We start from the raw sequence: 22623 nt of genomic DNA, 5'->3' as shown, positions 1-22623 counted from the left end.
TGTACTAGTAGTAAAATATACTTGTACATTTGAAGAACAAGCTCATAAAAGAATAGGGAAATCATATAACGTCAAGTTTCAGCACCACCCTCTCGCATATACATTATGATTTCTACAAAGTTATCTTTTCATTGTGTGGCGGTATACCACACCCCTCGGATTACAGAGGCTAGTTGTGCTGGCAATATAAAGGCAAGACCAGCAATCCTATCGATAACTTGAATAACAAAGTCTGCATAAGACAGTCTCACGACCAAGCTATATAGTACATGTATATATAGTTAATGGTTGGATTGGTCACACGTGCGAATATACGATCATCACGTGTAAGAATCTGGTGGACTCCAGTGAGCCTCCTCTGGCTTCAGTTTGCATCAAATCACTCGGCTGACTTCTGAAATTCTCTACATCACTGTCTGAAATTCGATATAAGCAGATATCCTTATGCAGTGGTTATTTTGAGAGCTTCAGTATCAGTGCCGGCTGGCAGCACCGTCATAATCACACCCCAATATCAGAGTAATCTCAGGTTGTTATAATGAGCTCGGAGGTGTGGGGTACACGCCATATTAATGTATTAGGAGATTAAATGTGTGATGGATACGTGAAACTTCTATCTTCTTCTGTCCCAAGTCGGGGATATGGATGGGATCACGCGAGTAGAGAACAAAACAGAAATGGGCTTTTTTGTTTAGGCTCGACTCGAGCCTGATTTCCAGGTAGCAGGTATTTATAGCCTGATAATCAGTCTTGTAAAACAAAAGAGCCCTCTATCCTTTTGTCCAAGGCTAAGGGAGTAAGTAAATTAAGAGGAGAATACAAGTCTTTAAAACTAGAAGTAGAGGCGGGCTTGAATTCATAAGGGCCTTCCTTGACTCCCCAAACCTGTGGTATACAAATTACACCAGAACATTATTAATAACTCTACGTTCTGCAATGTCGAGAAACAACCAGACATGTCGATCTCCTAATTAGTGGTAACAATACCTGATTTCCATTCTCATCATATCCTCGATCCCAAACGTGTACCTCGTTGTTCTTCAATATTGCCAATTCTGATGTACAGTACGCTGCTCCACTCTATCACAGGCAAAAGGACCACTTAATAAAAAGAACAAGAAAGAAGTCTGCTCGAGAGCAAACAGATGTCTTCATCAAGGGTCGGAGTGTAACTGAGCATAAGCTCTGTGAATAAGCCTGGTGAAAGCTCATTATAATGGATAATCAGAGTAACAGACAATTAGACGAATGACAAAGTATGCAGTAGTAGAATCAAGCAGCTGAAACAATCAAACACTTACCCAAGTATTGGGAAAGCCCTCAGGTGGTGTTGTCCCCTCATATAGGCATTTTTTACCACGTTCACAGCGTTTCAGAGGAACTGTCGTCAAATGTTCTGCAATATCCTACAAAGTGAATATAAATTAAGACAACCGTGCAGGAGTAGGACCTTGACTGCGCCAAAGCGACTGGACAACTGGGTAGTGCCTTAATCGTATGCACCTTAATAATGGCCTCAGATCCAATCATTTGAGGAGGCACACAACAAATGAGCGAGTCTTATATAAGACGGTCACCAATACGAGACAAATCCACATTATTATATATTTTCCATTTTATTCTACGGATAATGGTTTGGTCTCAAGTGCAAAATCGTTCCATACAAGGCTTTGTGGACGAACATAAGTGAAAGACTTGACTAGACAGTACCTAAATTACCACTTAGGAAATGGATGACAAATCAACCATATCATTCAAAAACCAATTACTTTGTATCTTAACCAAAGTAAATTCGAGTTTGAGTTTAAAATCCATATGAAAAAATATAACTCAAACATGTCATCAGACATGTATGGCTCAATTGCAACAGGACATAGACTCATCGAGCAAGGTGTCCAAAACCCTCTCTCTCTCTCTCTCCAAGGTGACAAAAGTCCACAGTTTGCAGTGTACAAGCTCCGCTGAAGCTTTGTGAAAGCAAACTCTCTCTCTCTGACCAAGGTGACAAAAGTCCACAGTTTGCAGTGTACAAGATCCGCTGAAGCTTTGTGAAAGCCAACCAAGACCAATCTATTCTTTCTGTGGTGCTCTCTTATAAGTAGAAAACGCATTCCCTGTGTTGTTTCTAAGCTCATTTATTCTTTAGATTATATACTCCGTATAAACTATGTACTATGTTCACTGATTCATAAAGAGTATCATATATTCATAATTGATGAATGGAAGTTTCAGGCCCAACCCCGTCAGTGTAAATGAAATATGGAAAAGGATCCCAGAGATGTGCTTGCATTAATACATCATCATTAATGTAAACTCACGAGGGAGGTTAACTATACATAACTCTTACACCTACATTTGTTCCATTAACATATTTAGGATTGATTGACCTACTGCTAAACCATAGTTGAATTTGAATCTCATTTCTCTTTTTTTAGGCTATTTTCACATCTCTGAACAAAAACTATGGACTACAATCACACAGAAACATAATGAGAACATAACTTATGGTGATACTACTTTCAAGTTTCAACAGCATTACCCACTTAGCAAGTTTTTGAGAACATAAAGGTTAAAAACGCAATATCGAAAATTCGAGATCACAAAAAAGTTTGCTATCAGACTTTCAACGCACTGTCAACCTAAAAGTTGTGGCGTTCATTACAGGATCAAACCCTCAAATACCTATAAATCAAGTTACTAATGGATAAAGGACATCAAAAGTGATGCAACATAAAATAATCAACTCACCCCAATAACTTCTTCAGGAAGTGGACGCTGATCCTTTGGCCGATCACAGAAGTTTTTGTATTCCTCCATGTCTCTAATGGCATATGTACTCAACTGTTATTAAAAAAAATATTGCGTTCTTGAGAATCGAGAGCTTTCAAGAGGGTAAAAAAGCACATCCCTGGGTTGGGTTTAAATGGAACATGATCCCTCTTAACTTAACAAAACTAGTCTGTATGTTGGCAAGGGCAGAAATAAAGGTCTACTGCAGTTTGCGTCTAAACTGGAAGAAACAGACATGAATAAATCAGGCCCACCTCAACATCACATTTCATCTCCTTTGGGCAAGGTTTCACCATATAAAATCTCTGCAATGCAATGGGAATCGTATTATCGATATGAAATATACTTTGTACAGTAATTTATACTTCCTCCATTCTCATATGATCTACCCATTTTATTAAAATACTACACTCATATATTCAACAAATGGGTAGATCATATGAGAACGGAGGAAGTATAAAATTAGACGACTCAGATAAGAAACTTCAAGCATTTCAAACAGCAAGAAACAAAGTTGACTTTACAATAAACTAGGAACATAATAACTACTGTAAGTAAATGAGAGCATCACAATGTCTTGCAAGTAAACAAATTAATAAGAAATATGAAGTGCACCTGCCGAAAGGGTTTCTGAGGAGTTCTCCAGAATGCCTGGGCACAGAGCAGGATACCTTTTAAACGAAGGGTTGTAACTGATGGGTAAAATACTATCACAAACACGTAATTATAACTGACCTGTTCGACATATAGAACACTTGTGCCATCCACCATATCTGCAGCAGGGCAAGCGATCATTCTGCAAAAATAAACTTTCAAATCGCTCAATCTGGCAATAGAATCCTTTAACAGTCTTACAAGTACAGTCCCCAGTGAGTAGTGACGAAACTAGAAAACTTTGAACATTTTCATATAAGGAATTTCTGTCGCCTATCAGTGATCCCGCTTGCCTAGCATTGATCAACCCTACTCATTTATCCTACCCTTTTCTGCTTTTACATAATTCAATTCTTCACGCATTTTCACAAATTGATCATCCAAGAACAAACTGTCTATATATGAAGCACAATGATAAGAGTTGCACACACATCCAAACCTCCTATGAGTCCTATCCCACAACGCAATGTGGTTGTTGTCCCATTTGCACACCGTTGCACCACTATTCTAATTGGTGGAATGATATCTATACATACACATTACACAATACTAATTTGAGGAAGCTATTGCAACGAAATTGGAAGGTGGAGATCATTTCACTTGTTCATTACTTGCAATAACATCCCACATGTTCAATCACAACATTAGGATAATGTTGTAACAATTCAACAACCCAAACTCCCTCCCTCCCGATCATTTGTTTAACTGTAAAATTCTTTCCAATAGGCAATAGGTATGAATTTTAATCAAACGTAAACAAATGATGGGGACGGAGGGAGTATAACTTAAAATTCCTACAATACCCACTCTTATCCCTTCACCCACCACAAACCCCCCAAAAATCGCATTCCCACAACCTAGACTAAAGCGGCGGAGCAAGGATTTGCAGTTCCAGCCCTTGTAGGGCCCAAAAAGGTTAATTAGAGAAAATATCGACCACCCCTGCTAGCCACCTTAGTTCCGCCACTGCTGTAATACAATTACAAATGGAAAAATCAGGAAAAAAAAAATACTACCTCAAATTGAAGTAATGATCAGGGTCCCGTGCAGCTTGTTCCCGTGAATTCTACACCCAAAACAAAAATCAAATTATAAACCAATAAAATTAAGTTTCCTTTGCGGTATTTTAATTAAAGGTAAACAAATGATTGAGACAGAAAATAAGGGAATACTTTTTGGCCGGAAAGAGAGTTGGTAACGAGACGAGCGTGGTCGCGGCGAGTGGTGGATTTAGTAAGACGACGAATGAAGAGGGCCCCACCAATAACAACTAAAGTTTTAATGAAAAACCCTTTTGCTGTATTCCATCCTTCTCCTCCTCCACCTCCTCCATTTTTAGATGATGATGGTGAATTTGACGATGATGATGATGATTGTATATCTCCTTCTACCATTTTTAGGTTGTGTAATTAATGGGTGTTGTTTGAATTGTGAGATATTAATGGGAGAAGAGAGTTGCGTTAGGGAGTGGAGTTGGGAGAGGACATGAGAGGATGGGATTCACTGCTTGTTTTGTGTGCCTATTTGGCAATTACTACTTGAAATTGGATTGCCGTCGGCTGTAGCTACACCCGTCAAAATTGATCCGACTTAAAAAAAAAAGGGTTATTCTCATTGGTACCCTCGAGTTATCGACTTTTCTCACTGATACCCCTGCCTTTTTATAATCTCCAATTATACCCCTTAACTTTCTTCTTTACTCCCAACTGTGTTACAATAATTATTTTCCGTCAAATACTTCTGTTAGATCTATGACTCAGCTGCTGAGTGTACACTCTCTTCCTCTCTCCCCCGAAATCCACTCTAAAACTCACTGCACAATTTACATTACATTTTTCTTTGGCAATTTGGCTATGGCGATAACATTTCAGTTTGACTTTCTATATACAACTAATATACTGCATTTAGTACTCCATTTGATTCTCGCAACACTGGCTATGGAGTACTAGATTAGTGCTCAACACTTTATTTTATTCACTAAATTTTTCATTTGATTCTCGCAACAATAACTCAATTTCTCTTATTCGGGTTTGTTTTACATCTTCTAACTTTTTAATCACTTGTCCCGTTATAGTTTTTTCATGTTTAAAGTTTCAATTTCTATGGGTTTTCTTTGTTGAGTTTAATCACAAATCACAAATCACAAATCACAAATCAGTAGTCTATTATTTCTGATTCTTTGTGGAGAATAATAGATGTGATGTACATTAAGTCCTTTTTAAGACGGATCCGTCTTAAGATTAAAATGGGTGAAATAATCTATCATTTGCATAGGTAAGACAAATCATATGCTATTTGACATGTCTTAAGCTTAAGACGTATAATGCCGTCTTAAAAGAAATTTAGCGATGTAAAAAAAGTCAGAAGCTACTTGGAATTGAAGGAGGAAATCTAGCAAATTTGACAGTTAATAAAATGGAGGATTATCAACTAAATGAACAAAAATGTTAGGTTGAAATTATGGTGTGTGTTGATAAATTTGACGAAGAATAAAAAAAACAAGCAGATGAAGTTGAGTACGGCAAAGGAAGTTAAATAGGGCAAACAAGCAGAGGTGGGTAGTAGGAGTATATGAATTATAATCGTGGATTTTGGGTGGGAGATATACACTAGTACACGGTGTCATAAATCTAACGGAAGTATTTGATAGAAAATAATTACGGTAACAGTTGAGAGTAAAGAAGAAAGTTAAGGGGTATAATTGGAGATTATGAAAAGGCGGGGATACCGGTGAGAAAAGTTGATAACTCAAGGGTACCAATGAGAATAACCCAAAAAAAAAAACGGCTCGGTATAGTTTGAAATAACCCGCTTTTTTTATCCAAACCTTAAAAAAAAGCTTGAATTCAAAATGGTCAAAATCAGCAGGTCAAAATCCGACTGATAGCGGGTCAAGCCGTTAGGATGAGGACAAACTACATTTTATCGAGGTATTAAAGAAGAGTCTAATTCATTGGGATATTGAGATTACTGTATGAAGAGTCACGGACGAGGGCACCTAAGAGGGGGAGGGGGTGAATTAGGTGTCTATTTAAAAATTTAAGCTTAATGGAAGCTTCTTTTAAAACTCTTAAACACTTTAAACAATGCTTAGATAAAAGGAGGAGTCGATACTTAAAACTAGAGAGTTAGAAGTATTCAACAACGATTCAGCAAGCAGAAGTTACAGTGTACTCAACAGTTGATTCTGTAGATAAAAACGTGAGTAGAGCGTGCAGCGGAAATAAAACGAAATAGACACGACTAACGATGTTTTTAAAAACTGGTTCGGTCACTACTCCGCGACCTACGTCCAACGCTATTTTATTAAACGTCTCAGAAGTAAACTCATACAAACTAAGACCACCCCGAATAATAAAACAACTCCCCAACCTACTCCGGTTGCTAATGCTTAAAAGCTACTCCGCTTCCAAGACTTTTGCTTTGGGCTACTCCGCCGAAAGACTCCTTGCTTAAAGCTACTCCGCAATAAGACTTTTGCTTTGGGCTACTCCGCCGAAAGACTTCATGCTCAAAAGCTACTCCGCTTCGAAAACTTCATGCTTAAGGATAACTCTATCCTAAGACTTTTTTGTTCTACCCGTTTGTTACAAGACTACTTATCTCAATGTTGTTCACTCAATTGAACGGAGGAGATAAAGTTTAAGTACAAAACACGGGATCCTTGAACATGACTAAAACGACTAGGTGCAACAACAAACTCAAGTAAAAGACTCAAAAGATAAATAAACAAACTTGCAAAAGATTCAAAGATTTTGAAATGATAAACGGTTTTGCAAAGTTAATTTATTCGATTGAAAGCTTAAGTCTTTTTCAGTTTAAAACTCGTTTGTTGCACACTTGTAAAAATGAATTAAGCAAGCTATTTATAATGTCCAACTAGTATACTTTACATTAAAATAACTTACACTCATAAGCACAAGTGATTAAAATAATGTAAGTAGTTTGCTTGGGCAACATGCACAAGCCATCCGAATTCCTCTACAAGCAACCGAGTATTCTTCCTCAAGAAATCGGTGCCTAAGATTGCAAGAAATCAGATTGTGCACACATACAAAAATAGGCTAGGTTTTTCAACAAGAAACAAGCATAAATGGTTGTGTTTATGGGAACCATAAACATTTCCATAAATGTAAAAGCAAACAACCCATTTATAGTAAGTGTCTCATTGTGCAAGCAAACTTCTTAGCAAGTCATTGAAAGCTCTATATTCTTTAAAAGACTTCAAAATATTTCCAGAAAACATTTGTGAACATTGAAAGCACTTTAACAAATATTCAAATATTTTCGAAATATTTCTTTCAAAGACGAGCCTTAATTAACTGTTGACTCAACTGTTGTTTTTGCACCTAAACGTAAATTCGTGTTAAACGATCACCTTACAACACATGACATTAGCACTAATGACTATCTTCATCTTTGATCTTCATGATGACATTCTTGATAACCTTGAATTGACAATTGGAGCTTCATGCTACATGGTTAAACTTAAGAGGCACACAATTAAATAACAAATGAGATTAATTTGTCTTAAGGCATCATCAACACTATCTTAATCAAATTGGGTTTCTTCACTGTACTATTGGGTTATGTGTACTAACTCTCTTTCATGTTTATTAAGTGGTAATACGATGACAATTTTATCCTAATTAACTTATGTTTTGTATCTTCTTTTGTAAGTTTTTGGCATTTTGACACAATATAAGGGGTTTGGCGAGGGAGAAAAGATGGCTAAGAAATTAGAAAATAGAAAGAAGTGAGAAGAGAGCAAAAACTTGCATAGTGGGAAAAGCCCAAAATTAATGGAAGTTTGGTATGACTTTCGGTCCCTTGGAATTTTCCCTGTGGTGGGGTTTAATACTATATCTTTTTTTTTTACAGTGCGAAAAAATCTTACATTGCAGTAATATGGCTCTCAAAGCCATACTCAAGTATTACAATGTAAAATCGAATAAGAAACAACATAGAGTAATAGTTTCCTAGGAAAGAACAACAACTAGGGAGCGATTTCCATAGGGTATCCGAAACTTGATGATAGAGAACAATGGTCAGGTCATGAGCATCTTCACCCAAATCTTCAGCCCAACTAACATTTCTCCCGAGAATTTGGATCAATTGAGATGTCGCGAGGCAAAAACGAGGCGCACTTGCACCACAAGAGCGCAAAAATTTAAAGAGGAAAGTAAGCCACGAAGGCCTATATCCGGTAAAGATGGCTCTCCTACACTATGTAGAACGATCACTATAGTCAACGAACCAACAACCAAAGACAAAGAGCAGGCTAACAAGTCGGGATAAGGGAAGCTCCGCAACCAATCCCAAGGCCAAATTCACCCAGCTACAGACATTAACGGAAGAGGAATAGGACATCCTCTCACCCAATCTCACTTGCAACCAATATCGGTTGTAACCAACAGGAACCCAAGAGCAGCACTGCATCGCTACCCCATCAAAACCATTTATTCGACAAAGACAACATAGACTCCTATAAAAGGAGATTATTAGGAAAAACAAGCTAGCTAGTAAAAGAAAATGAGACGACATAATGTTAAGGAAAGAGACCACCACCTCCAATCCAACTATCTACACCGAAAAGCCCATCATAGAACTGCTCATAAATTCTCAGATCCCAAAGCACAATATACCTAGATAGTAAAGCAATGACAAAAGACCGAACAGGAAAAATCCGACCAAAACCCCTTGATCCAATAAACAAAAAAATTCTTGTCATTATTGAAAATATGCATGCAACCACACAGAAAAGGGAACTTAAACATCAAAGTTCAAATTATAGAACTGAAATATGAACTTACCTAAGTTACCTTATTTTTTATATGGGTCGCTTAGAGGTTTTACCAGACAACATGAAAGACATTATAAGAGCCGCCAAAAGGATACCTCCAGACGATCCACGACAGACCAAAAACGATTAGGAACACACACATGCATGCTCCAAAACTGGAGACGGACCAACATCAGGACCACATAGAACAAAGAGACAACAATCCAATAGGCAGGGGAAGGGGCGAGGGAGAGGGGAATGCCATATCGGATGATCAGACCCATAAAAACCAACAACGGACATCAGCACGGTCCGACCGCGAGGTCTAGGAAGGTGGGAGAAGTGGGGGGGGGGGGATCACCTCCCTAGTTGCATGGAGAAAAGAGATTCAGAAAGATGATCCGTCCCAAGATGCATGCACGGTGGATGACAATTCACGAAGACGGGAACAATGGTGAGTGAAAAGAAGGCAGGCTCACACCTCACTTAAACCACAAACTAGAAAAAAATCATTAAAATAAAGGAAAGAGTCGCAAATCTCCAAACTTAGAAAAATAAATACCACAAAACTAGGTAAAATTGGTCAAATTGAGATATGAGAGAGTGGTCACCAGAGAAAGGCCCCAAGACGGCTCAATCTCCGGTGATCAAGCAAGAGTAATCAAGGGTCAGTGAGAGGAAGGGGGAGGGTGGTGGTGTCAAGGTTTATTATTTTGGGAGTTTTTAGAGAGAGGCGGGATAGTTTTTAGAGAGAGAGAGAGGAAGTTTGTGCGTGATTGTTGTAATTGTGATCAATACGTTTATCTTTGTGTCTTCTTGTCTTGTTGATATATTTGTGTGTGGGGATCGTTTTGGTTTTGTTGTTTGCTCGAGTATTTGGTTGGTTCAAGTGTTACTTGGTTGTAAATTATACATAATAGCCAATTGGCCATATAATAACACACAAGGGAAGGAAAATTGGTTTCTTGCTTCCGCTTGTTTTGTGCTCATTTTTCCAACACATTTCTCAATATACAAGATATCTAATAGATATTCCGTTTATTGACACAATGGTGTACATCGGAGGTACAACAGTTGTATAATCCTAGGAATCGATTGTCATCGAGGTCGTGTGTAAAGTACACGGCAAATTCATTCGACTTTAGAACATTAACATCGTCACGCCACAACCTCCCCTCTTATCCAGATAAGTTCTCTCCTCTCTCCATTTTCTCTTTATTTTATATCTACTTGTAACGTTTACAATCATATATCTGCCGTTATGCTAGTTTCTATAATTCGGTTTGGTCGTTAATGAAACGTGTTCATAAAACTCTCGTCAAACAGAAAATTCTTGGGAAATTCCAATTTCTATACTCTCCTTAACTTTGTTTAATGCCGTCAGCAGTGACCGCCATTTTTCTTATTCCGCAGACATTAACGAGTGCAAATCAGTCGTACCTAACCAATCCACTTTCTCCCATGTTGACTGCACGTCCATCCTTTGAAGCACGTGATCTCACATTTTGACATTTTGAGTTATAAAAGCATTTCATCATCGAACATCTTATGTGCATAATCAAAGACGGAAAGATGTCAAATGGAAAAGGAGTAGTGAAGCATGTATTGTTAGCTAAGTTGAAAGACGATCTCTCACCTGACAAAATTGAAGAGTACATTAATAGCTATGCTGACCTTATCAATCACATTCCTCTCATGAAGTCCTTTGTTTGGTTCTTTTTCTCTCTTTTCCTTCTTTATTATTCTCCCCTATTGTTTTTGGGTTGTACTTAGCAATTATAGTATGGGATTGAGTAAATTGACAAAAGGGGACCCAATCTCAGGAATTCTATCTGTAATCTTATTATAGACGGCACATATCCGTCTATAACTAAAGACGGGCCAAATACAATATCACATTCCTAATAGGACAAGCAACATGTGGGGTGGTGGGGGCAAAAAATGTCACTACTTTCAAGCTATTTGACCCGTCTTTAGCTATAGACGGATATATCCGTCTATAGCAAGACTAGCTGCTGAATCAAACCCGATTCGATAATATCCTCAAATTGGATGAACTGAAACCGACTCAACCCGATCTGAGGTCATGTGACAACCGAAAACTATAATTTGTGTTTTTGACACTATTCATTACTCATGAGAATCTTCAATATTCTCGACAATCTATAAGAGAAAATACAGTCATATGGGATCTGGTTTGAATCATCTTTATAAATATGATAAGAAAATAGCATTTTTATAATTTTACGCAATGCATAATTATAGATATTTATGTTGCAAAATCTGCATTGGCATATGTGCCATGATGTCATGGTGTGTTTGGGGTTTAATGGAGGGAGTATACTTTTTCAAACTTACTCATCCCTTTGAAAAATTACGCTCAAATATTGCCAGTGTTTAAAAATGTTCACATTTTCGGATTTTAATTGTTAAAAATGTTATAACCTACTCTTAATTGGAGTTTTCACCGATCTCTACTCTATGAATATTGTAGGGGTAAAGATGTGAGCATTGGGAACCGTCATCAGGGTTTTACTCACATCTTCGAGTCAACATTTGAGAGCACCGAAGCCGTTGCAGAGTATGTTGTACACGAAAAGCATGTCATGTTCGTAAATCGCTTCCAAGGTTACTTGGAAAAGGTCCTCATTATCGACTACAAACCCACTTCTTTTTCCCTTTGAATGTCCGGAAGATGGAGTACCTGTTATTTACATGTATTACTGTTAAATCCGCGCAAATTAGTCTGGTCTATTTTTGTTTATACATTAATTAAAGTTTAATAGAAACATGTACCATAAACATCAGTGTTTATGTGATTGATAAGTTTTATCGTCTTTATGAATAAAATAAACAGAATCCATGGATTACGAAATACAGCACAAAATTTAAATCAGACTTCTATCAACATTAAATCGAACAAAATACAAAGCAAATGCACAATGCATAGTGCAATTAGTCTATTTATTTACTTTTTGCACATAAATCAATGCTTCAATATAATTAAGATACTCTTCTCATTCAAATCGAAATAATCTATCTATTTCTTTTGTATCTACCAATGCACATATTATAACATTACTATTTTAATTACACATTATAAGTGATTATAATAACTGATATTTTATCGCACTCAAACAAGTCAAACAAATAATTATGAAGATTTGGTTCACTTAATTTTATGAAAAGTAAACACTAATTTGGGATTAAATACAAGGATAAAATTAGCGCTGACAAGTTTGAAATATTCGAACCGAAGCAAAATCAATTCGATAGGACCCGAAAATGTTGCAAATAGAAACCGGTCCGAATCAATGATGACCCGTAACTCGGCAAAACTTGATTGAGGCCGACCAAAGAACCCGAACCTGACGGGACTCGAGATGACTCGTGGCCCCAATTGAGTCGATACATGCTTTGACCCAACGACTAACCCGATTCAAAATTGACCCAACAGTTAACCCGAAAGTTGACCTAATCCGAAAGATAACCTGACATAAACTCGAAATATAACCCCGACATAGGTGAAAAGTCAAAGCAATAAAGACCAAATAAACTGAAGCCATGAAATTGCGTGTGTTGCAATCTGGTCCTGTGTTTTTTGATAACAAATCTGTGGTAGTTAAGGAATGGACCTCTGTCTCGAAATTGGTCAGGGAAACTGTGGATATGGTGCCCATATGGATCAGATTCTATGGTTTATCGCTGAAATTTTGGGGAAATGCGTTAATGAAAATTGCTAGCCTAGTAGGGAAGCCAGTGAGAACTGATAGTAATGCCCACCTAAAAACATTCATTGGGCATGCTAGAGTGATAGTTGAGGTTAAGATGGGGGGGGGGGGTATTACGATGTCATAGAATTTGCTGATGAAATGGATGTTATGCACAGGCAGATAGTCCATTATGAGTGGAAACCTGTTCTCTGTGCTGGTTGTAATGGGCTTGGTCATATACAGCAGGACTGTAGGAAGAAGCAGGAGCCTAGACAACAAATGGTGAGGCAAGTCTGGGTTCCTAAGAAGCAGCCTCAACAACCTCCTGCTGAGCCAGTACCTCTTGTGATTCCTGAGCCAAACTTTTCTGTGGTCCAATCACAGCCAGTTGGAGGGGGTTATGCTAGGGGGATGGTTACTCCAATACCACGTTCTTTTACTCCTCTATCTCCTGCTAGAATTCGTACAAGACTGACTAGGCAGGGGACTCAAATTGGTGCTGGTAGGAGAACATTTATGGAGGTCCTTGAGCATTCTGTCCACTATAAGAGGGTGCTTTAGGAGGACATGACTGGGGAACATAATTTGCTGGAAAATGGGTAGCATTGGATTCTGGAATGTTCGTGGTATGAATAGTGTGAATAAGCAAAAAGACATTAGGTGGTTTTTGCATAATAATAATGTAGGTCTTTTTGGTTTGTTAGAAACTAGAGTTAGATTACATGCTATCAATAAAGTTCACCAGGGCATTGGGAGTGAATGGGCTATGGTTAATAATATTGGGAGTCATGATGGTGGAAGAATATGGATTATTTGGGATGATGCTAACTATAAAGTGGAGGTACTTAGTTCTGAGGCTCAATTGATTAATACTAGTGTCACTTTTATACCTACTGGAAATATTTGGTGGATGTCTGTAGTCTATGGCTTTAACAGGGTCTCTGAAAGATTACCACTATGGCAGTCTCTTCAAATGATGCATCGGTGGTTCTTTGGTCCATGGGTGGTTATGGGGGATTTTAATAGTGTGCTTGCTATGGATGAGAGGATAGGTTTAAATTTCGATCTTTGAGATGAGAGATTTCGGATTTGTGTGGATGTTTGTGGTATTAGGGATATCCCTGCACATGGATCCTTCTTTACCTGGAATAACAAGCATGAGGTTGGTGATATGGTGTTTAGTAGGATAGATAGAGCCATGGTTAATGATGATTGGCTTCTTAAATACCCTGACACTAGTACTATGTTCCACCCTGAAGGCATTTTTGACCACTGCCCTTGCACTATGAATATGAATCCTGATAGGGAAAGGAAAAGAGGGAGTTTTAAATACTTTAATATGTGGGGCAAGGACTCTGACTTTATCAAGATAGTTAAGGATGTTTGGGATGCTCATATTTCTGGTCATAAAATTTTTCAGTTTGTCAAGAAACTTAAGTTGCTGAAAAAACCATTGAAAGATTTGAATGGCTCTGCTTATGCTCAGATTGAGACCACTACAAAACTTGCTCAAGTGATGCTTCATGATGCTCAGATTAAGTTGCACTTGGATCCTAAGAACGTAATTCTCCAGAGGGAGGCCAAAGATGCTGCTCTGATTTATAAAGAAAGGGTTGAGGCTAAGAGGAGTTTCTTAGCTCAAAAAGCTAAAGTCCATTGGGTATCTGATGGGGATGGCAACACAAAGTTTTTCCACAGTGCTATTAAGGCTAAGAGAATGCAGAATAAGATTTTGTGTAGGATTTATCTGTATGCATCCCTTTAACTTAAAGGATTATAACGAATATATTGTTATGATAACTAGTCATAAAATAAATTGCATAAAAAAAAATCATAGATGAATAAGAAATAACCTTCGGTCCTAGCAAAATCGGCCTAAGAACAATATCACAATGATATTCACCTATCAGTTGCGCCCAAGACGATATGAGATATGCCCTTACTTCTTGCTAGAATCGATCCCTAAATTTTCTGTAAAATTGCTTAGGGTTTTCGGTTTTTGTGTTTTTAGATGAGAGGCAAGAATAGGTTAGAATTAAGTTAGGAAAAATAATCTCCCCTCTCCCTTATAACCGTGTATTAGGGTGAATTAGGGTGATTTATTTTTTTCTTTCCAAAATCTCGGCCCATACATACGAAACAGGCATATCAGTCGATCGACTGACACACCCGGTCGATCGACCATGTATAAAATGTATTATTTATAAATTGTCATTAATATCATTCCGTATTAATAAGTCTACACACAATAACTTGCAGTGGATTTATTAATGCCGGTCTGTGATAATATCGTATAATATATACTTTAACTTGCTGATTAAATATAACTGATTACATTTAATTACGAATTAACATATTAATTCGTCCAAGCTAACATTATATACATTAATTAAATATAACTTATTATATTCAATTTACGAATTGACAGTTAATTCATCTCAGCTAATATTATTTAATCGGCATTAAATAATCGTCTAATCAACACATTGACTAACTGTTTAGTCATATAAGACATCAATGTGATTACATTTCCATAACCACATCTCTCAAACACATCCTTTAGGTGTGACCTTTAGGGACCAGTTGATCACCGCCATTAGTATGATAATAACGTCAAACTTTCTAGCAAGCCAACCGTTATTAGGTAATCGTTAATCAACTGATAAAATACGAAGTATACCCTTGTGAACCTTTAAGAGATTTACAAATGTTATCACACTAATTTGTGGAGGACACAAGCTCCAACAAACTCTCACTTGTCCTCACAAGTGTATGTGCGATAACCGATTCTCATATCCTAAAATTTCTCCCACTCAATGTAAAACAATTTGCAAAATCTGTATTCACAAAGGTCGTATTTTACAAGTGATCTGTATCAAGAGTGGTTTCCCCGACTAGAGAGTAACTTAACTGATAAACGAATCATCATTCGAGCATGGCCATGCATTTCAGTTACAACTCCTCGAGTGGCCCTGAGAAATAACTATACCTATTAAAGGTTGGATATTTTCCTCAACTCGAATCCTGCAGATGTAAGCACAGTATGAAATGACCCAGAAAAAATCTACTTAGTCTCCAGTTACGGCAGACCGTGAGAAAGAAACCAAAGTCACCCAAAAACTGCCTTAATCTCAAGAGACAGTCGATAGTCAAAAGAATCGACTCTAGGAACACAATGGATGTTCTATCCACGACCTGGCACCGAATGTTTTTAAACATTTAGGACTCCATTACATTGTCACAAAAATTTGTCCTACGAGGTATCGTATAATCTCGCATCTGTGATCGATCAGTCAACCGTTTTACTTATGGCTCGTTGAACCCACCATCAATCGACTGCACAATATAATAGCCAGAGTTATCAGCTCATTAAGGCGATTACGAACCAAACAAAATATAATGTAATTCAGTTCACTTTGTGGCGTTCAAAGTTGTCAGTACAATCCACATGAAAAACAAAAAATTATAAAAACGATGAAGTTATAAATAGTATATGAAAAAGATAATGTATCAAATCCATAATCAACTAATACAACTCAGGAACACGTTTAATTCCCATGGAAATAACGTGTCCTTCATGCTTATCAAAATTCAACGGTTTAGTGAGAGGGTCTGCGATGTTATCATCCGAAGCTATCTTGTCAATCACTATCTCTTCTTGCTCCACGTAATCACGGATCAGGCGAGCTTTCCGATGTACATGTCTAGATTTGTTGCTAGACTTTGGCTCCTTAGCCTGGAAGATGGCACCTCTATTGTCACAATAGATGGTGATCGGGTCATTCGAACTAGGAACTATCGTAAGTCCTTGTAAGAATTGACGCATCCATATCGCTTCCTTAGTTTGCTTCGAGCGGCATAGTACTCGGATTGGTGGTAGAATCTGCTACAACACTTTGTTTGGAACTCTTCCGGTGACCGCAAAGCACCATTAAGAGTGAAGACGAACCCGGACTGAGATTTTGAATCATCTCGATCCGTTTGGAAGCTAGCATCTGCGAAACCGATTGCGCATAGCTTAGTATCGCCTCCATAAGTCAATACCCTATCCTTAGTCCTCCGTAGGTACTTGAGGATATTTTTATGACTATCCAGTGTGTTTCACCTGGATTCTTTTGGTACCGACTCGTCATACTCAATGCATATGCCACGCCGGGCGTGTGCATATCATGGCATACATGATTAATCCAATTGCGGATGCATAAGGAACACGACTCATGCGCTCAATCCCTTCAGCGTCGTGGGTGATCGAGACTTGCTCAACAAAGCATCCAAGACGTCATTGGAAGGTTCCCCTTCTTGGAGTTGGTCATGCTGAACTTCTCAAGAATATTATCCAAATAAGACTCCTGACTCAGTGATAACGTCCGTCGTGATCTATCTCGGTAGATACGGATTCCCAAAATGCGTTATGCCTCACCCAGATCTTTCATCTGGAAATGGTTTTTCAACCATTCTTTAACCGAAGATAAGAGAGGAATGTCATTCCCAATCAAGAGTATGTCATCGACATACAATATCAAGAATACAATCTTGCTCCCACTCGACTTGATATATAAGCATGGTTCTTCGACCGATCGAGTGAAACCATACTCTTTTATCACCTGGTCGAAACGATGATTCCAACTCCGAGAAGCTTGCTTAAGTCCATAAATGGAATGCTTAAGCTTGCATACTTTCTTAGGATGTTCAGGATCTATGAAACCTTCGGGTTGCACCATGTACAACTCTTCCTCCAAATAACCGTTTAAGAAGGCGGTTTTCACATCCATTTGCCAAATTTCATAGTCATGAAATGCGGCAATCGCTAAGATTATCCGAATGGAACGTAGCATGACTACTGGTGCAAAAATTTCATCATAATGCAATCCGTGCACTTGAGTGAAACCTTTTGCCACTAGTCGTGCCTTATAGGTATCTGGTTGCGCGTCTACAGAACGCTTTATTTTGTAAAGCCATTTGCACTGTAGAGGTTTTACCTTATTAGGTAAATCAACAAGATCCCATACGTCATTCTCATACATAGAGTCCATCTCGGATTGCATGGCTTCGAGCCATAGCTTTGAGTCGGAATAGGCCATAGCACCTTTATAGGTAGTGGGTTCATTACTCTCTAGGAGCAAAACGTCATTCTCCTCGACCATACCAATGTATCTGTCCGGAGGATTAGAGACTCTACCCGACCTCCTAGGTTCCTCAGGAATATTAACCGTATCATCAGTTGGAGGAACAACTTCCTCCATCTTGTTCCTCGGTTGTTGGTTTTGGAATCTCCGACAGCTCGAAGGTTCTATTACTTGTCTTGTTCTCGAGAAATTCTTTCTCTAAGAACGTCGCACTAGCCGCAACAAAAACTCGATGTTCGGTAGGCGAATAGAAGTAATGACCAAATGTTCCTTTTGGATAACCTATAAAGTATGTCTTGACCGATCGCGGGTCGAGCTTATCCTCGTGTCTCCACTTGACATAAGCCTCGCAACCCCAAACCCGAATAAAGGACAAGTTAGGGACCGTTCCCTTCCACATTTCATATGGAGTCTTGTCGACAGCTTTAGTTGGACTTCGGTTAAGTATAAGAGCAGCTGACAAAAGAGCAAAACCCCATAATGAATCAGGCACTACCGTGTGACTCATCATGGATCGAACCATATCAAGTAAGGTTCGATTTCTCCATTCGGACACACCATTTAATTGAGGTATTCCAGGTGGAGTTAACTGCAAAACGATTCCACAGTCTTTAAGGTGTTGATCAAACTCATTTGAAAGATATTCGCCACCCCGATTTGAACGGAGTGCTTTAACCTTTCTACCCAGTTGGTTCTCAACCCTGTTCTGGTATTCCTTGAATTTCTCAAAAGACTCACTTTTATGCTTCATTAATTAGACATATCCGTATCTACTCAAATCGTCCGTGAAAGTGATAAAATATCTATAACCATCTCTAGCGGTAATTGACATAGGTCCACAAACATCAGTATGCATGGGTCCTAATAGGTCATTAGCGCGCATTCCAACACCTTTGAAGGAAATTCGAGTCATTTTTCCGATGAGACATGATTCACACGTGCCATATGTAGAAAATTCGAATGCGGGAATAGTCCCATTATCGACGAGTTTCTTTACGCGTTTCTCATTTATGTGTCCCATTCGACAATGCCATAGATAGGTTTGATCTTTGTCACCAACCTTTAATTTCTTATTATTCACGTGTAATACTTCCGTGGTTTGATCTAAGACGTAAATTCCATTCATGGAAACTGCTTTGCCATAAATCATTTAATTGAAAGAGAAAATACAGCTATTATCCTTTATTAAAAATGAAAATCCGTCTTTATCAAGTACGGAAACTGAAATAATGTTCTTAGACAAACTGGGTACATAGTAACAATTATTTAAAAATAACTCAAAACCACTAGGGAGTTGGATTACATATGTTCCCTTCGAGACAGCATCAACTCTAGCTCTATTCCCGACTCGCAGGTCCACATCACCCTTTCCGAGAGGTGTGATGTTTCTTAGGCCCTGCAAATGATTACACAGATGAGAACCACAACCAGTATCAAGTACCCAAGTTCCGAAACTTGCATGGTTAATCTCAATCATATGAATATAAGATGACATACCAACAGGAACGACGCGGCCTGCTTTAATGTCCTCACGGTACACGAGACAGTTCCTCCTCCAATGTCCAGTCTTGTGACAATGGTGGCACTCAATGTCACCGCCCTTGCTCTTTACCTTGCCCTGTGAGCCACTAGTCTCACCAGGCCCACTCTTACCGTTTCCTGGGTTCTTGAATTTTGGCTTACCTACAGTTAGGTCGCCTGGAGCTTTGCCCTTACCTTTACCCTTGTTGGAAATCGTGAGAACATCCTGCTTCATGCTCCCACTCAATTTCATATCCTTCTCGGTCTGTACGAGAAGTGAGTGTAGCTCATGAGGACTCTTCTTTAAGTCATTCATGTAGTAGTTCGCCCTGAAAAGGGCAAAACCATCGTGAAGAGAATGAAGCATTCGGTCAATGACAATGCTCTCACTGACTTTGCAATCAAGTGCCTCCAATTTCTCGACATTCTCAATCATGTTGAGAATGTGTGGGCTAACCGGTTGGCCCTTTTGGAGTTTCGCATCAAAGAAGCGACAAGTATGCTCATAAGTAACGATCCTCGGTGCTTTTGAGAATTCGTTAGTGAGCGTGGTGAAAATCTTGTTTGCACCCTGGGCAATGAAGCGTCTCTGCAAATTGGTTTCCATTGCAAAGATGAGTACGTTCTTTATCGCACCCGCTTCCATGACGAAATCACTATGAGCAAGTGACTCGTTAACTCCCGCATTGGGGCCTAGGTTTACCGGTATTGGCTCAGTTAAGTACTTGAGCTTACCGTCAGCAATGGCTGTAACACCCGCGAATTTCCCATTTTGACATTTAAAATTTATTAAACCATTTAATTACTTTATTTTATATTTTTGAATTATTCAATTTAATTAATTTTATGTCAAACACGATTTTCATGAACGTATTACATAAAAGCTCATTTTTATAAAAATACGTATTATTAAAATATATTCTTGAGGGATAATTTATATAAGAATGAATGTATACGTATTTTTGGTCGGACAATAATAATAGTGACAGTAATAATATTAGTTTCCGTCTTAAGTTAATATAGACTCGAAACCTTAATCCGTGTAGCATAAGACCGTCACATTTTCAAATATGAGGCTAATTTATTCGGACCAATCCGATCCCTACTACACCTACTCACTCACCTTATCTCTAACTTCATATACTACTACTATTATTATTATTATTATTATTATTATTATTATTATTATTATTATTATTATTATTATTATTATTATTATTATTATTATTATTATTATTATTATTATTATTATTATTATTATTATTATTATTATTATTATTATTATTATTATTATTATTATTATTATTATTATTATTATTATTATTATTATTATTATTATTATTATTATTATTATTATTATTATTATTATTATTATTATTATTATTATTATTATTATTATTATTATTATTATTATTATTATTATTATTATTATTATTATTATTATTATTATTATTATTATTATTATTATTATTATTATTATTATTATTATTATTATTATTATTATTATTATTATTATTATTATTATTATTATTATTATTATTATTATTATTATTATTATTATTATTATTATTATTATTATTATTATTATTATTATTATTATTATTATTATTATTATTATTATTATTATTATTATTATTATTATTATTATTATTATTATTATTATTATTATTATTATTATTATTATTATTATTATTATTATTATTATTATTATTATTATTATTATTATTATTATTATTATTATTATTATTATTATTATTATTATTATTATTATTATTATTATTATTATTATTATTATTATTATTATTATTATTATTATTATTATTATTATTATTATTATTATTATTATTATTATTATTATTATTATTATTATTATTATTATTATTATTATTATTATTATTATTATTATTATTATTATTATTATTATTATTATTATTATTATTATTATTATTATTATTATTATTATTATTATTATAAATGCGCAGACTTTCATTATAATAAAAATAAAAGGTTTACATGAAATTGGTGGGGAGCCGAGAGACAATCTGGACTCCCACACCCTTAGCAATAGTAAAGCTAAGTCTAGTAAAAATGTAAGCGGCTACCCGAGCCCCAAAGATCCCGAGATACCGAGAATTTCGGATCCGCTTGAGCAAGGCAACAAAGATCCGAACTCAACTCCCCAAGTGAAGAGAAAGAGAAAGGTAGGAAACCATAACCTGCTACCGCGCACAAATCCCCATACTTAGCACACTTTTCGCCGAGCAAGATCGGCGACAACCCGGCCCGGCACAAAATCCGCCAACCGGTCGAGTCAAAGGTGAAGAACCCGTCGGTCGACGCACACATCACGCCCCCGTCCCAAGAATAAAGCAATAAATCCGCAGGACGAAGAGAGCCACCATGCCCATCAACCAAACCGATATCAACCTCCTTCCCCGTAAATACCGGATACGTAGCGGATGTCGAAGAGAGTGTCCGGACAAGGTTATGCCGATGTTTAACGCCCACAAGTACAAAAGACAAGAAACAGCGTGGTCCCCAAAAACATCCCAAAGACAAACCCGAGAGCAAGCGGGACGGGGCCTAGATACCGAGAAAACGGAACACCCAGACGATACCCCAAAGACACTACGGTAAGTCCTCCCGTTCATAGTCCGCCCCAACCCCGAGATAGGAACCGCACGCAACCAATCGGAGGAGTGAGAACCCGCCGAGACCGCCATAGAGCGATCCGGCGAGGTGTCAAAGAAAAAACAGACTACGAGGCAAAAGAGCAACCGTCGTGAAATAAATATCTGAAAACGCTAGAAGGAGGGCTTGAACCTCCGACCTTGTGGTTAACAGCCACATGCTCTAACCAACCGAGCTATTATTATTATTATTATTATTATTATTATTATTATTATTATTATTATTATTATTATTATTATTATTATTATTATTATTATTATTATTATTATTATTATTATTATTATTATTATTATTATTATTATTATTATTATTATTATTATTATTATTATTATTATTATTATTATTA

General features: G+C 37.1%; 3 protein-coding genes across 3 annotated transcripts; 2 read left to right on the top strand and 1 right to left on the bottom strand.

Moving 5' to 3' along the window:
- Nucleotides 1-69: 69 nt before the first annotated feature.
- Nucleotides 70-5005, bottom strand: LOC141601839 (chromophore lyase CRL, chloroplastic). Its single transcript, XM_074422146.1, has 9 exons — nucleotides 4617-5005; nucleotides 4461-4510; nucleotides 3526-3586; nucleotides 3406-3441; nucleotides 3045-3095; nucleotides 2749-2841; nucleotides 1302-1406; nucleotides 988-1080; nucleotides 70-885 (listed from the first exon to the last, which is right to left on the bottom strand). The coding sequence occupies exons 1-9, from the start codon at nucleotides 4836-4838 to the stop codon at nucleotides 745-747; spliced, it is 852 nt and encodes a 283-aa protein (XP_074278247.1). The 5' UTR covers nucleotides 4839-5005; the 3' UTR covers nucleotides 70-744.
- Nucleotides 5006-10449: 5444 nt separating this feature from the next.
- Nucleotides 10450-11910, top strand: LOC141601813 (stress-response A/B barrel domain-containing protein HS1-like). The gene is made up of 2 exons (XM_074422122.1): nucleotides 10450-10938; nucleotides 11721-11910. The coding sequence occupies exons 1-2, from the start codon at nucleotides 10775-10777 to the stop codon at nucleotides 11908-11910; spliced, it is 354 nt and encodes a 117-aa protein (XP_074278223.1). The 5' UTR covers nucleotides 10450-10774.
- A 2227-nt stretch (nucleotides 11911-14137) lies between these two features.
- On the top strand, nucleotides 14138-14954 carry LOC141642729 (uncharacterized). The gene is made up of 2 exons (XM_074451627.1): nucleotides 14138-14688; nucleotides 14951-14954. Exons 1-2 carry the CDS (start codon nucleotides 14138-14140, stop codon nucleotides 14952-14954), a joined length of 555 nt encoding a protein of 184 aa, XP_074307728.1.
- The last annotated feature ends 7669 nt before the right edge of the window (nucleotides 14955-22623 follow it).

The sequence above is a fragment of the Silene latifolia genome, chromosome 1, assembly GCF_048544455.1.
Source record: "Silene latifolia isolate original U9 population chromosome 1, ASM4854445v1, whole genome shotgun sequence".
In the NCBI taxonomy this organism is placed as follows: Eukaryota; Viridiplantae; Streptophyta; class Magnoliopsida; order Caryophyllales; family Caryophyllaceae; genus Silene; species Silene latifolia.
This window is presented reverse-complemented; position numbering and strand designations above follow the sequence as displayed.

Coding starts and splice junctions, on each gene's coding strand:
- LOC141601813 (XM_074422122.1), top strand. CDS start 10,775: ATGTGCATAATCAAAGACGGAAAGATGTCAAATGGAAAAGGAGTAGTG. Junction 10,939..11,720: donor CTCATGAAGTCCTTTGTTTG/GTTCTTTTTCTC, acceptor TGAATATTGTAG/GGGTAAAGATGTGAGCATTG.
- LOC141642729 (XM_074451627.1), top strand. CDS start 14,138: ATGGTTAATGATGATTGGCTTCTTAAATACCCTGACACTAGTACTATG.
- LOC141601839 (XM_074422146.1), bottom strand. CDS start 4,838: ATGGTAGAAGGAGATATACAATCATCATCATCATCGTCAAATTCACCA. Junction 4,511..4,616: donor ACTCTCTTTCCGGCCAAAAA/GTATTCCCTTAT, acceptor TTTTGGGTGTAG/AATTCACGGGAACAAGCTGC. Junction 3,096..3,405: donor CTCAGAAACCCTTTCGGCAG/GTGCACTTCATA, acceptor ATTGCATTGCAG/AGATTTTATATGGTGAAACC.